A 12,104-nucleotide genomic window follows, 5' to 3' on the forward strand; every position below is an offset into this window, starting at 1 on the left:
CCCAAATGATTGATATTACAGTACTTGGTGGTTCCTCAAACTCTATATAAAACACTTATTTTACAAGTGTGAGCCCAAATCGTTAAATAAACAAACCTTACCTTCTATAAGTTTTGGGGTTTTGAAACAGGGGCTATCATTTAGAGAACTTTAATATTAACATGCTAGAGATGGAGAGGCATCCAAATGAAAAACATTCTCTCATAAAAATAAAAGAATAAGCAAAGATAATATACTTACTTTTAAATTACAGGTTCAAAGCGTACACTACACTGCAGAGTTAAAAATAACAGCGGACGACCAATGACTAATGACACATTCTGGTCCTTCTAGGTGGTGAGAAAGGTCAGGTTCTGGCCTCTTTTCTTGGGGTGGATACTCACACTTGACACACTGATGCAGGAGGGTGGACCTGGCTAGCCTGGACATTCACTCCCCTGGGGAAAGGTGCTCTGGGGAGACTGGCTATATAACTGGCTGGCCAGCATAGGGCACTATGGCATTGTTTATGAAAAGAAGGCACAGAAGAAAGGCATACTTGCCATTTTTAGCCCAAAGAGCAAACCGTCATCATCACGCTGCAGAACACTGAAAAAAAGAAACCCTCTGTATTTATTTAAAAGCTAGTCTCCTATTTTACGTTACACCTTTCTTTAGAATACACAGGCAAAATGTCTTGGCTTATTTCCGAGCTCTTTGCTATCAATGGGAGAGATGTCTTTCTTCCTTTGCAGGGGGAGAAAGCACTCTGTTTTCAAAGCATGAAGTCGGCTGCTTTTCTGGATAAGGTACAGGTCTGAGCTGGATTTAGAGCCGACAGTGCGAGAGGACGACAACAGGACAGCTGCCCGCTCTAACAAAAACCGAAACGGCTGCGGCCACACTATTCTCTGCCAATCCAGCTGTGTGATGGTGGTTAAAAAGTAATAATAAAATCACCAACCTCAGAATGCTTTCGCCAAATGTCTATGTTCTTGCGCTGAGCTTTCGAGAAATGGTCCCAAGCTTTTTGTCTGGTAGAAGCGTTGAAAACGGCCACAATCTGCTCAACTTTGGTGAACAAGGAAGTCAAACAAGACAAGTAATTTATGCTGTGATCACTATAGGGAAGCAAAGCAAAGACACTAGGAGTCTATGGATGATGTCATAGCAGAAATAACATCATCGATATCCATCCAATTTGTGCCTTTTTGTACTTACATTTTAGCAAGGCTGCAGATGTCTCCTTTCAAGTCTGTCTCCATAACTTTAGGTTAAAACAGATTCTAAATACAACTGGGTAGAGTTCATGGGCATCTGCTTCCAAGATTCCGCAGCTCTTGTTTAAAAATGTGACTTGGTATGTCTACATACCTAGATCTATAGATATAGATCTGGTGTTGGCATACAGATGCCTGGGTTGGGGGCTTAGAAGTGAAGCCGGGGTGGAGTGGCTGAATGAGGGAGAGCCAAGCATACATCTTTTTCTCTTTTGGTCTCCATCTCAAGGACTCAACTTCAGTCCTCTGAAGACATTGCTGTGTCCAAGTGCAAGCTGGGACAATGCATAGTTGTTTCACACCACCCCTCAATCTCAAGGGCCATTTGTATTCCTTGGCTCCTTACTCCCCTCTTCCCCCCTCCTCTGTACCCACTGCAGCCAGCCCTCCAGCCCTCTGGCAGGAAATAGGAGCCATCACCTCCACTTCAGGACAGACCAAGGCTCACCCAACCAGCTGCACAGCCATGCAGATCTCATTTCAATGCCACGTGGCACTGTCCTCCTCCACAGTAGTTCATCAAGACCACATACCATTCTGTTCTGCCATTTTCATGTTCATAAGGCTGCCCTCCTAAACCCCTTGAAGTTCTAACTCTCTCACTTTGGCTTTGTTTAGCACTTCTGTAGTTCCCAGGCAAAGTGCTATTGGAATGATGAATGTGTGGGGCTGTGACAAAGCTATATAGGCAAAGGGATGAGCTCTTAGTACTGGCTATTAGGGGTGGGGCCAACCAACTGCAGATCCAATCTTGCTTAAACAGTTATCGATCTAGTAAGCATGGGATTAAGGAAATTATAGCACTCAATTAACCATATGATTAAACCTGAATTTCTGAATATTGTTAGGAAGGCACAGTTAGAACCAGCTTCTCGTGCATGCTAATACTCTAACATAAATCCTTCTTAAGTGATTCCCAAGGCTCTATTATAAAAAAGGGCATCAAAGCTCTTCCAAATCTTCCAGGTGTCCAAAGTGTGGCAAAAAGGAGTGGAATAATCCCCATAAAGGAACAACACCTAGTGCCGCAACTTTAAAAATTATCGCACAAAATAAACAAGTGTATAAAAAACATTAAAAAAGTATTTAAAAATAAATAAACAAGCGTATGATGGAGCAGAGGAAGAAAGGAGATTCTGTTCTACCACATTGTAAATATCTTACAACGCTAATGAGCAGCCACTTCCCAATCAATGGGTAATTTTCACAAAGGCTTTTATGTTTACTCTTTTCTCTCTCGAGAGGATCCCAATTCCAAATCTCCTTATTTATCAAATTGCATCATCATGTCACATGATGAGCTTGGCGCACTCAATTTTACCAGGGTGATATGCGATCACCTTAGCTCACATTCTCCAGGAGTACATGCAGCTCCCTTTCCTGACCTCATCGGGGAGGAAGTCACACTGCCAGACTAGCCACGTTGTGCTGCTCTAAGTGCTGACTTCCACCTGACGGCCGACTCACAGGGCTCTGCTGGGCTCCACTCCAGCATGGCGAGTGGAAAACTGGTTCAGCCTCACTGCCCTGGCTTCCTGTTGTCTTGCTGCATGTGGGCTGAGGTCATGGGGGAATTTCAGCTTCCTTTTGTTTGGGCAACACAGAGTAGTGAGCCTCATATGCAGTGGTGAAATGCACCGTCAGATGAGATTTCCGGGGTGGTAGTTGTGGGACTGTTAAAAAAAGTAACCCCACTGCTCTAAGGATAGAGTTTTTTTTTTTTTTTTTTTTAAATATTTTATTTATTTCTAGGAGAGAGAGAGACAGCATGAGCAGGGGAGGGTCAGAGAGAGAGGGAGTGACAGACTCCGAAACAGGCTCCAGGCTCTGAGCTGGCAGTCAGCACAGAGCCCGACGCGGGGCTCGAACCCACGAACCGCGAGATCATGACCTGAGCGAAAGTCGGACGCTTAACCGACTAAGCCACCCAGGCGCCCCAGGATAGAGCTTTTTAAGAGGCATCATTTATAGGAGTGAGAATGGAGGGGCACCTGGGTAGCTCAGTCGGTTGAGCATCTGACTCTTGATTTCAACTCAGGTCATGATCCCAGAGTTGTGGGACTGAGCCCCACATCGGGCTCTGCAATGAATGTGGAGCCTGCTTAGGATACTTTTTTCTGCCTCTCCTGTGCTTGCACTCTAAATAAATAAATAAGTAAATAAACAAACAAACATTAAAAAAAAAAAAGAAAAGTAAGAACTGTGTTATCCAGAGGTGAAGGGGCGTAAGGGTTGAGACCAAGTATTTTAGTGGTGATAGTCAAAATTTTGCCATCAATAAAGAAAGGCTGTTAATAAAGGGGATACACTGAAGAGAAAATTATCACATATGTGTGGATGGAGTAGGGGGAAGGCAAGAGAGGCCAGTAATACACAAGGAAGCATGAAGAAGGGAAAGCACTGAGAAGACAGACCCAATGGCTAAAAACTGCACAGGTTCAAGGGTACAAACAGATCCACTACTATCTACTCAAGCTATGTACCACTGCAGGTATTTCCTATTTGAAGCTAAGTACCTCAGTTATTTATAACATGTTGTCATCATATCCCAGGGCATACATTCAATTCATTCATCCATCCATTCATTCAGCAAACATCTAAATTCCTCTAATTCATTCATCCATCCATTCATTCAGCAAACATCTGAGATCCTCTAGTTACCAAGGACTTCACTGATTGCTAGAAATATAAGATTAAGACAGTCCTTGCCCCTGATGAGATGTCTCTAGGGAGAGAGGAAGATAAGCAGATAATTATCCTATGCAAGAGAGGTACATATGATGGTATGGTACGGGGACATAGTAAGTAATCGGAGACACGTAACTAACTCCGTAGGCAAAGTCAGGGAATAGCCCCAAAGAAAACATTGTTGCTAGGTCTTACATGATGAATCAATGCTTGCTCCACAGTTCAAAGGCTAGGGCAAATGCTAGGTGATGGATCAGGAAGGACAGTAGATGCTAAGCCAGGTGGTGAACTTCATTTACATTGTAAGTAAATACCTGTAAGATGTGCCTGAGGAGGCATTCCTTTGGGAGAAATGATGAAGGCTTGAGTGAAGGCAGAACAGTGAAACAGAGGCAGGATCAAGAGGCACAGTGATAGGACAGGTGGCTGACTTGCTATGAGGAAGAAGAGGGGTAGACCAGCACGCCTCAGGCTTGGGAACCACATCAGCAACCATGAGGACAGACCTGGGCGGGGAGGGGCGGGGAGGTCTGAGAGAGAACGTAAGGAATCTGCTTTGGAGCCTGCTGAATCTGACATGCCTGAAGGTCATCCAGATGGAGCTGAAGTACAGATGGGGGTTCAGAAGGAAGTCAAGACTCAAAGAGTCATGTCTTAAATTTTCTCAGTTTAATGCAATTTCATGCAATTGTATTCTTTTCAATGGGGTAACTGATTAAAAGCAAAACTAAATGTGATTAACTTTATACTTCTCATTAAGTTTTGTACTTTCTCTGCACATATTAAAAAACAATAAAGAACCCCCGCCCCCTCCCAAAAAAACACTGTGTAACTCAACTTAGGTTTGAAAAACACCCTCACAGTTTCTCAGTTTACTTCTCTCATTTCTGCACAGACTGCCCCTGAACCAGCCATTTGTCTTGCAAATGAGGGTTCTTGGGCACACAAAGGACTCAGAAAGAGCGCTTGGATCAGCAGGAATTCATCATCATTAGGGAAAAACCACCTCAAAGAGTAGGCCTTAATGAATGTGATTCAAAGGCAGCAGATTCTCAAAATCATAAATCAGGATGACGGCTGGTACCGGTGTCACAGGGAAAGACCAGACGCTCTTCATTGTCCCCAGCAGGGGACGCCAAAGAGCAAGGGGACTACGGCTCGCTACTCGCCCACCATCACTGATACTACTTGTCCTATATGTGCTAAAACTACAAGTAGTTACTAGCTAAACCGAATCTTTAAAATTCTATCTAAAAGCTCAGAGACGAGGTAAACAGTAAACAGGACGACACTGGCATTTGTTCAAAAAAGCAGCTACAGAAGAACAAACTCAGATCACCCCCCAACCCATGAATTCACCACCCCTAGTGGGCTACAGACTACTGGCTCCAAGGTCACAGGCGAGCCTGGGTCAGTTATCCACTCAAACATTTTGGAAGTACTATCAACAGAAAGAGCTCAGCCAGAAAATTTAAATCTACCCTCCACACTTTACAAATCCACACCCCCACCTACTACCAAATTCTATGTTTCAAGTGTTTTGCCTAAATTAGGTTTTTTGAGAATCATGAAAAAGTCAAAAGTGCTTTTTCATAATTATGCTTGAATGTCAGTCTTCGATGTCATGAAAGAGTCCCTAACATACATCCAGCAGGTATAAGTGAACCTATAAGGAAGGACAGAGCTTTGATGAAATCACTAATCAGTCTTTACAGCTGCAAACCCCTTGTTAAAAGGTTAGAAATTTGAAGCGTTTATTTGGGCAAAAATCAATCAAATTAGACAGTGCCAGCTTTTAAGAGTGCTCCACTGACCGGCAGGAGCTAGGAACGGGGAACAGGCTTTTACAAGAAAAAGGTGGAAGCAAAGCAAAGAAATCGTGGATTGGCCACAGCTTAAAATCTAGGGGCTGCTTGTGATTCGTTGTCCTTAGGTTTCAATTTTGTAACTTTTAGGCATTTATAGGCTTGGATTTTGGTTTGCTTATGTACACCACCACCACATCAGGGCCACCTCTGTCTGGGGTTCTCCTTGTTTAATTTTTAATTAATTTAACATTTAACATCATTATCTTGTGTGTGTGTATGTGAAGAGACATGTATACCCATATACGCACACACATCACACACACATATATGTATAGATTCTTCAAAATTAAAAAAATCCAGAAGACTTAAGTAATATAACAACCTTTTTTTTTTTTTTTAGTACTGTCCCCTAGCTCAAAATGTTTGGACATCTGCTGAGTTCACAGCATACTGCTCACTTGAGAGAAAATGTTATGCATTATCTTTAGAAGCACTTGTGTTCAGTCTTCGAGAAGGAAAGCTCAGAACAGGACATCCGTTCACCCAGAAGCGGGCCACATTTAAACAATCGCCCTGAGAGAGGCAGAGCACCAAGCGCAGAACCTCAGGTTTCCAGGCTGCCCAAGGCTCCTGAATTCTGAGCTCTGGCACAGAAAAGCCTTGGGAGGAAGGAAGAGGAAGGTTTGGCTCCTCCAAGGAACACAAGCCCCAACCTTTCTCTTCCTTGTCCCCACGACTGCGTTCTTCCTCAATCTCTCTACTTCCTCCATCTTGAGTTCCAGCTAAATAGCTGTGAGAGAGCCTTAAATCCACTTGGCGTTGCAAATGTCTGACTGAAGACACTAAATCCTTATAGTCACTCGCCTTGCCTAAATAGAGCACCTCAAACAAACCTTCACGCTCAGTTTTTGTTTTTAATGTTATCTGGGCTCATCAGAGAGCCTGACTCTGTAGGGTTCAGAGGGAATTTGATTTTCCTTTAAGGGATAACATTTTTTCCCCATATCCTCTATGAATAGCTCATAAAAGATCTTCTAAGGCACATCACAAATGGAATAGTTGACCTCCCCCACCCTGGCTTGTTCCTGTTTCTTTTGAATACTAAAAGCTAGGGTAGAAGCGATGAGCCTTGGCTCTGGACTGAAGAATTACAACAGAAGGGATGTAGTAAGAGTTCGGGCTCTGAGGACACCCACAAGAGCCAGACAAAGCCAGAGGGAGGAGGAGTTCGTGTCGGACACAGACAGGGGAAGCTGCTCTAAGAGATTCCCAGAGAGATTCCTGCCTACTCACTGTGGTCCGGAGCACACATAAGTCTGCCAGTCAGTCTGGCAGGAAGCCCAGGAAATAGAGAATTAACACGGTCAAAGCCATACATTAGGGAGGCATGGACCGGAATTTCAAGTTGAGGAGGAAAAAGGGCATTCTGGGGTTTTCTCCTGAGAGGAGGAAAAAGAGCATTGCTGTGTGACACCGTGAATCCATTACAGCGTGGTAAACCCGAGGCCACGACACCATGGGCCGGCATCACATTTCTTAACATCCTGGCCAGATGAGGCCAGTTATTTGGTTCTTTGGGGGAATGCAGATGGAGACAGACAGAAAGAGAAATGTGGTGATCAAAGAATAAAAAAAAAAAAGAAATAGGACGCTTTTAGCAAATTTCAAGCACACACGGAATGGTGACATTATTCAAAATAAATGGTAAGATATTAGGCGGATGGTGACTTCTTAAGCTTTGTATAAATCCCAGTACATTTCAGGAACTGGAGATCCCCTTATTAATGCATATATTCAAATATTCTGAGAAGTATCAAAACAAAAATCTATGAGAATATTGTAATTTTAATGGTTCCTTACAACATGCAGCATTTATTAGGCTTTTAAAATCCAATAAACCCTCCTGCCTAGATTAGCCCTATTGACTAGATAAAAGTTAATAGACGTATTTAAGAAAAAAAGAACAAAATGAAAAGTAAAAGGTTACCTTCCCACCCTGGCTGCCTCCCAACTAGTTTCTCTCTTTAAAGTAACCACTGTCAACTGATTCTAGCATCTCCATCCAGAGAAGTATCTTCTGCATGTAGTAAATAGACTGTGTCTATTTTTCCATGTAAAATCTTTTTCTCTACTTATAAAAAGTGTAACCTTTGTTTACTTACACAAAAGCGCTGATATTATATGCACTATGCTGAAACTTGCTCTTTTTCATTTAACGTATCTCGGAAATCTATTCATATGCATGTTCATTTCACTTCATTTCACCGCGTCTCCCTTTTTCACGCTTCGCAGGTGTACTGCACTTTATACAGATTGAAAGCTTGTGGCAACCCTCTGTCAAGCAAGTCTATCAATGTCATTTTTCCAACAGCATTCATTCGCCTCATGTCTCTGTGCCACGTTTTGGTAATTCTCCGTAATACATTGCAATATTACAAACTTCTCATTATTACATTTGTTATGATGACTATTGAAATTGTTTTGGGACACTGTGAATCGTTCCCACATAAGATGGCAAACTTAATCGATAAATGTGAGTGTTCTGATGCCTCCCCCCCCCCCCCCCCCCCCCCCCCCCCCCCCCCCCCCCCCCCCCCCCCTATTCCCTGAGAAACAACAAGATTGAAATGGGGCCAGTTAATAACCCTATGATGGCCTCTAAGTGTGCAAGTGGAAGGAAGAGCCAATCAATGTGGCAAGCTTCACTGTCATCTTATTTTAAGAAAGTGTCACAACCAGTCCAGCCTTTAGCCAACATCTGTCTGTTCAGTCAGCGGCCATCAACAATGAGGCAAGACCCTCTGCTAGCAAAAAGTTTACAACTCTCTGAAAACTCAGAGGGTGGTTAGCACTTTTTAGCAACAAAGTATTTTTGAATTAAGGTATGTACATTGGTTTTTTTTAGACATAATGCTATTGCACACTTAATAGACTACAGTGCAGTGTAAATATACCTTTTATATACACTGTGAGACCAAAATATTCATTTGATTCACTTTATTGCAATACTCACTTTATTGAGGTGGTCTGGAACTGAACTTGCAATATATTTGGGGTATTCCTACATTAATAAGGTTGTAATGAACATCCTCATGCATATCTTTGGACTTTTTAAGATAATTTTTTAAGTTTACTTATTTGAGAGAGAGAAAGTGTGAGCAGGGGAGAGGCAGAGAGAAAAGGAAAGAGAGGGAGAGGGAGAGGGAGAAGGAGAGAATCTCAGGCAGTCTCCACACTGTGAGCAAAGAGCCTGACGACGGCTCAATCTCACAAACCGTGAGATCAGGGGCTGAGGCGAAACCAAGAGGTGGACGCTTAACCAACTGAGCCATGTAGGTGCTCCTGGACATTTTTATACAAATGTCTTTATAAGAAATTCTTGGCAGTGGAAAAGACAAAAGAGTATGTGAATTAAAAATTTTTTAAAAATTTTTATTTATTTTTGAGAGAGAGAGAGAAACAGAGCACAAGTGGGGTGGGGGGGCAGAGAGAGAGAGAGAGAGAAAGAGAGGGAATCTGAAGCAGGCTCCAGACTCTGAGCTGTCAGCACAGAGCCCAGAGTGGGGCTCAAACCCCACAACCATGAGATCATGAACTGAGCTGAAACTGGATGCCTAACTGACTGAACCACCCAAGTGTCCTAAGAGTATTTGAATTTTAAATTTTTGAGAGCTATTGCCAAACTGCACTCTAATTTCATGCTCACTAAGTTGTTTTTTTTTTTTTTTCCAGATTAACTGGAAGTTTGTGCCTTTTGACCCCCCTCTACCCACTTCCTATACCTCTACCCTCTGCCTCTGGCCACCACCAAACTAGGGGCCTGTTTTAACAAGCTTTCCAGGTCACTCCAATGAGTGCTGAAGTTCAAGAACCTCTGATTTAAAATGTCAAAATAAATACATGAATAAAACATTATATCCTTTAAACTTCCCAACAACCCTCTGAGGCTGGTGCTTCCATTTTGCCCATTTCGCAGACGAAGAAACAGATTCACAGAGAGGTACAATTACTTGTCCAAGGTTGTATACTTAGCAAGTGGTGAAATTCAAAACGGGCCCGTGGTCCTGACCCCTTCTGTTTGTAGACAGGGAGCAGAAGCCCTGAAGGGGCTTCCCTAGGGAATGGAATTGCATCCACCTAACTTCAAATTACGTATATCTGACCCCTTGCACAATGCAGGTATGAGGGCCTCTGACCTCCCCCCGGTCAAAAATCACGTGTAACTTTTGTCTCCCCCAAGACTTAATAGCCTCCTGTTTACCGGAAGCCTTATTGATAACAAAGCAGAGGATGAACACATAGTTTGTATGTTGTATGCGTCATACCCTGTATACTTACAACAAAGGAGGCTAGAGAAGAGAAACTATGTTTGTAATAGGACTGTACTGTACTGAAAACATCTGTGCACCAGCTCAGTTCAAACCTATGTTGTTCAAGGGTCAAGTGTATTTATAAACATCTGTATGGGTATTTGTATTTATGAGCCAAAGTCCGCATGAGCACCGTGCAGCGTGACATGCCAGACACTGGAATAGGCGCTGCAGATCCAAAGATCCTGGTGGTTCCTGGAGCCCTGGGGGGAGACAGCCACACACATGACGGCCGTGGCGGGAGGAGAAGCTTGCAGAGCGCATCCAAGGAGGCAGGAAAGGCTCCAATGACCCTGGGGTCAAAACTTTAAGGAGTTCTCTAAAACAAAGGAGCCAAATAGTTGAGATTGTTATGGGGCAGGCGGCTGACTGACCCCTCTCCAAAGTGCACTGAGGAATCTGAAAGAGCGTGGAGAAGAATTCAGCAGCTGGACAAGGGCCCCTACTTCTTGGGTGTCTACCAGACAGGAACGGACTTCTCTCAGAGTGTGCCCTTAGCACGCAGTCATCTAAAACCCACCCTGCCCCACTTTTGTCCATCACTGTTGTTGAATCATAAGCCTCTGCAGGGGAAACCTGGGGAGGGGGGGCTGGGCTGAGGGAGTGCTTTCAGGAATGCAATACTGTGGGGCAGCACCTGAGGGAGAGGGAGAGCCAGGAAGCTCCTGATGCTGGGAAAGCCTTAGCTCCACCTCTAAGTGGCTGTGTGGCCTGAGGAAAGCCTCTATGTTTGAGGCCCAAGGCAAAGGGGGACGGACTATAGTCCTTTCTTTTCTATTTTGTTTAAGTATTTATTTAAATAATCTGTACACCCAATGTGGGGCTTGAACCCATAATCCCCAGATCAAGAGTCGCACACTCTTCTAACTGAGCCAGCCAGGCGGCGCCCGTGAACTAGTCACTTCTAAATATCCTCTCTAGCTCTGCAATCCTACAGAAGACACTTCAGCAAGCTTTTTCTGCAAAGAAATAGTAAATATTTTTTGACCCTGTGATCACACATCTACCCTGCTAGATAAGGAGCCAACAAACCCAAGCAGTTTATGTCCTTAATAAATAGAAGTCCTCTCGCTTTGTGGCTACTCTTTCATGATCTGCCCCAGCACGGTTTTCCTTTGTTTGAGCACAGATACCAACTTGGGACTTCGTTCTCGGTTGCACATTACAGTCCAGAACAGTCATCTCTGCCTTAAAGTGACTTTACAGACATCTCACTTTTCCTCGGATCTAGTTTGAAAGTGTCTTGGCTTTAGAAAGATTTTTTGGGGGTGCCTGGGTGGCAGAGTCGGTTAAGCGTCTGACTTCGGCTCAGGTCATGATCTCACGGTTCTTGGGTTCAAGCCCCGCATCGGGCTCTGTGATGAGAGCTCAGAGCCTGGAGCCTGCTTTGGATTCTGTGTCTCCTCTCTCTGCCCCTTCCCTGCTCATGCTCTGTCTCTCTCTCTCTATCAAAAATAAGCAAAAAAAAATTTTTTTAATTAAAAACGTTTTGTGGGGAAAAAATGTTTGCGTGTGGATTCTTTCCAAAGTCGCTCAGACTTCCCCTCATAGGCTATTCCCATCCTGCCCCATCCCTACCCACTACCACCCCCCACCCCTTCTCCTTACACTTAGCAGTGGCCTTCTTTCAGGCCCTACACCTGGGCTCATATCAAGATAGCAGGGTTTTACCTCTAGCTCCCAAAAGTTCTATCTTCCCTGAATGGCTGTGCTTCACATAACACATACTACATTAGTTCTTGAAATCTAGCCTTTCACAGCTCCTTATTGGTCAGGAGGGTACGGCTTAATTTCTGGCTCTCATTTTGCTATCAGTAAAAAAAAAAAATTCATGTTACTATTGTAGCGGTATTACTTGGCTCAGTAGATATGTTTTCAGTGAGACTGAGAGATAGCAAAAAAGGTTCAACACTCAGATCTGGCAGGCTTTCAGCATCCTCTACTATCAACTTTGGTATCCTGTGAAACAGAAAATTCTG

The 12,104-nt window shown here is 43.6% G+C and overlaps 1 protein-coding gene across 14 annotated transcripts in view; it reads right to left on the minus strand.

The window, feature by feature from the left end:
• Positions 1–12,104, minus strand: part of ENOX1 (ecto-NOX disulfide-thiol exchanger 1) — a 545,438-nt gene that overhangs the window by 118,780 nt on the left and 414,554 nt on the right. For all 14 annotated transcript variants that reach the window (XM_039251548.1, XM_039251538.1, XM_039251540.1 and 11 more), the window contains one exon: positions 944–1,050. In XM_039251548.1, coding sequence (XP_039107479.1) covers positions 944–1,050 — 107 coding nt within the window. The remainder of the gene's footprint in view (positions 1–943; positions 1,051–12,104) is intronic.

Source organism: Hyaena hyaena, unplaced genomic scaffold, assembly GCF_003009895.1.
Source record: "Hyaena hyaena isolate Hyena2069 unplaced genomic scaffold, ASM300989v1 scaffold_394, whole genome shotgun sequence".
NCBI classification, from domain to species: domain Eukaryota; kingdom Metazoa; phylum Chordata; class Mammalia; order Carnivora; family Hyaenidae; genus Hyaena; species Hyaena hyaena.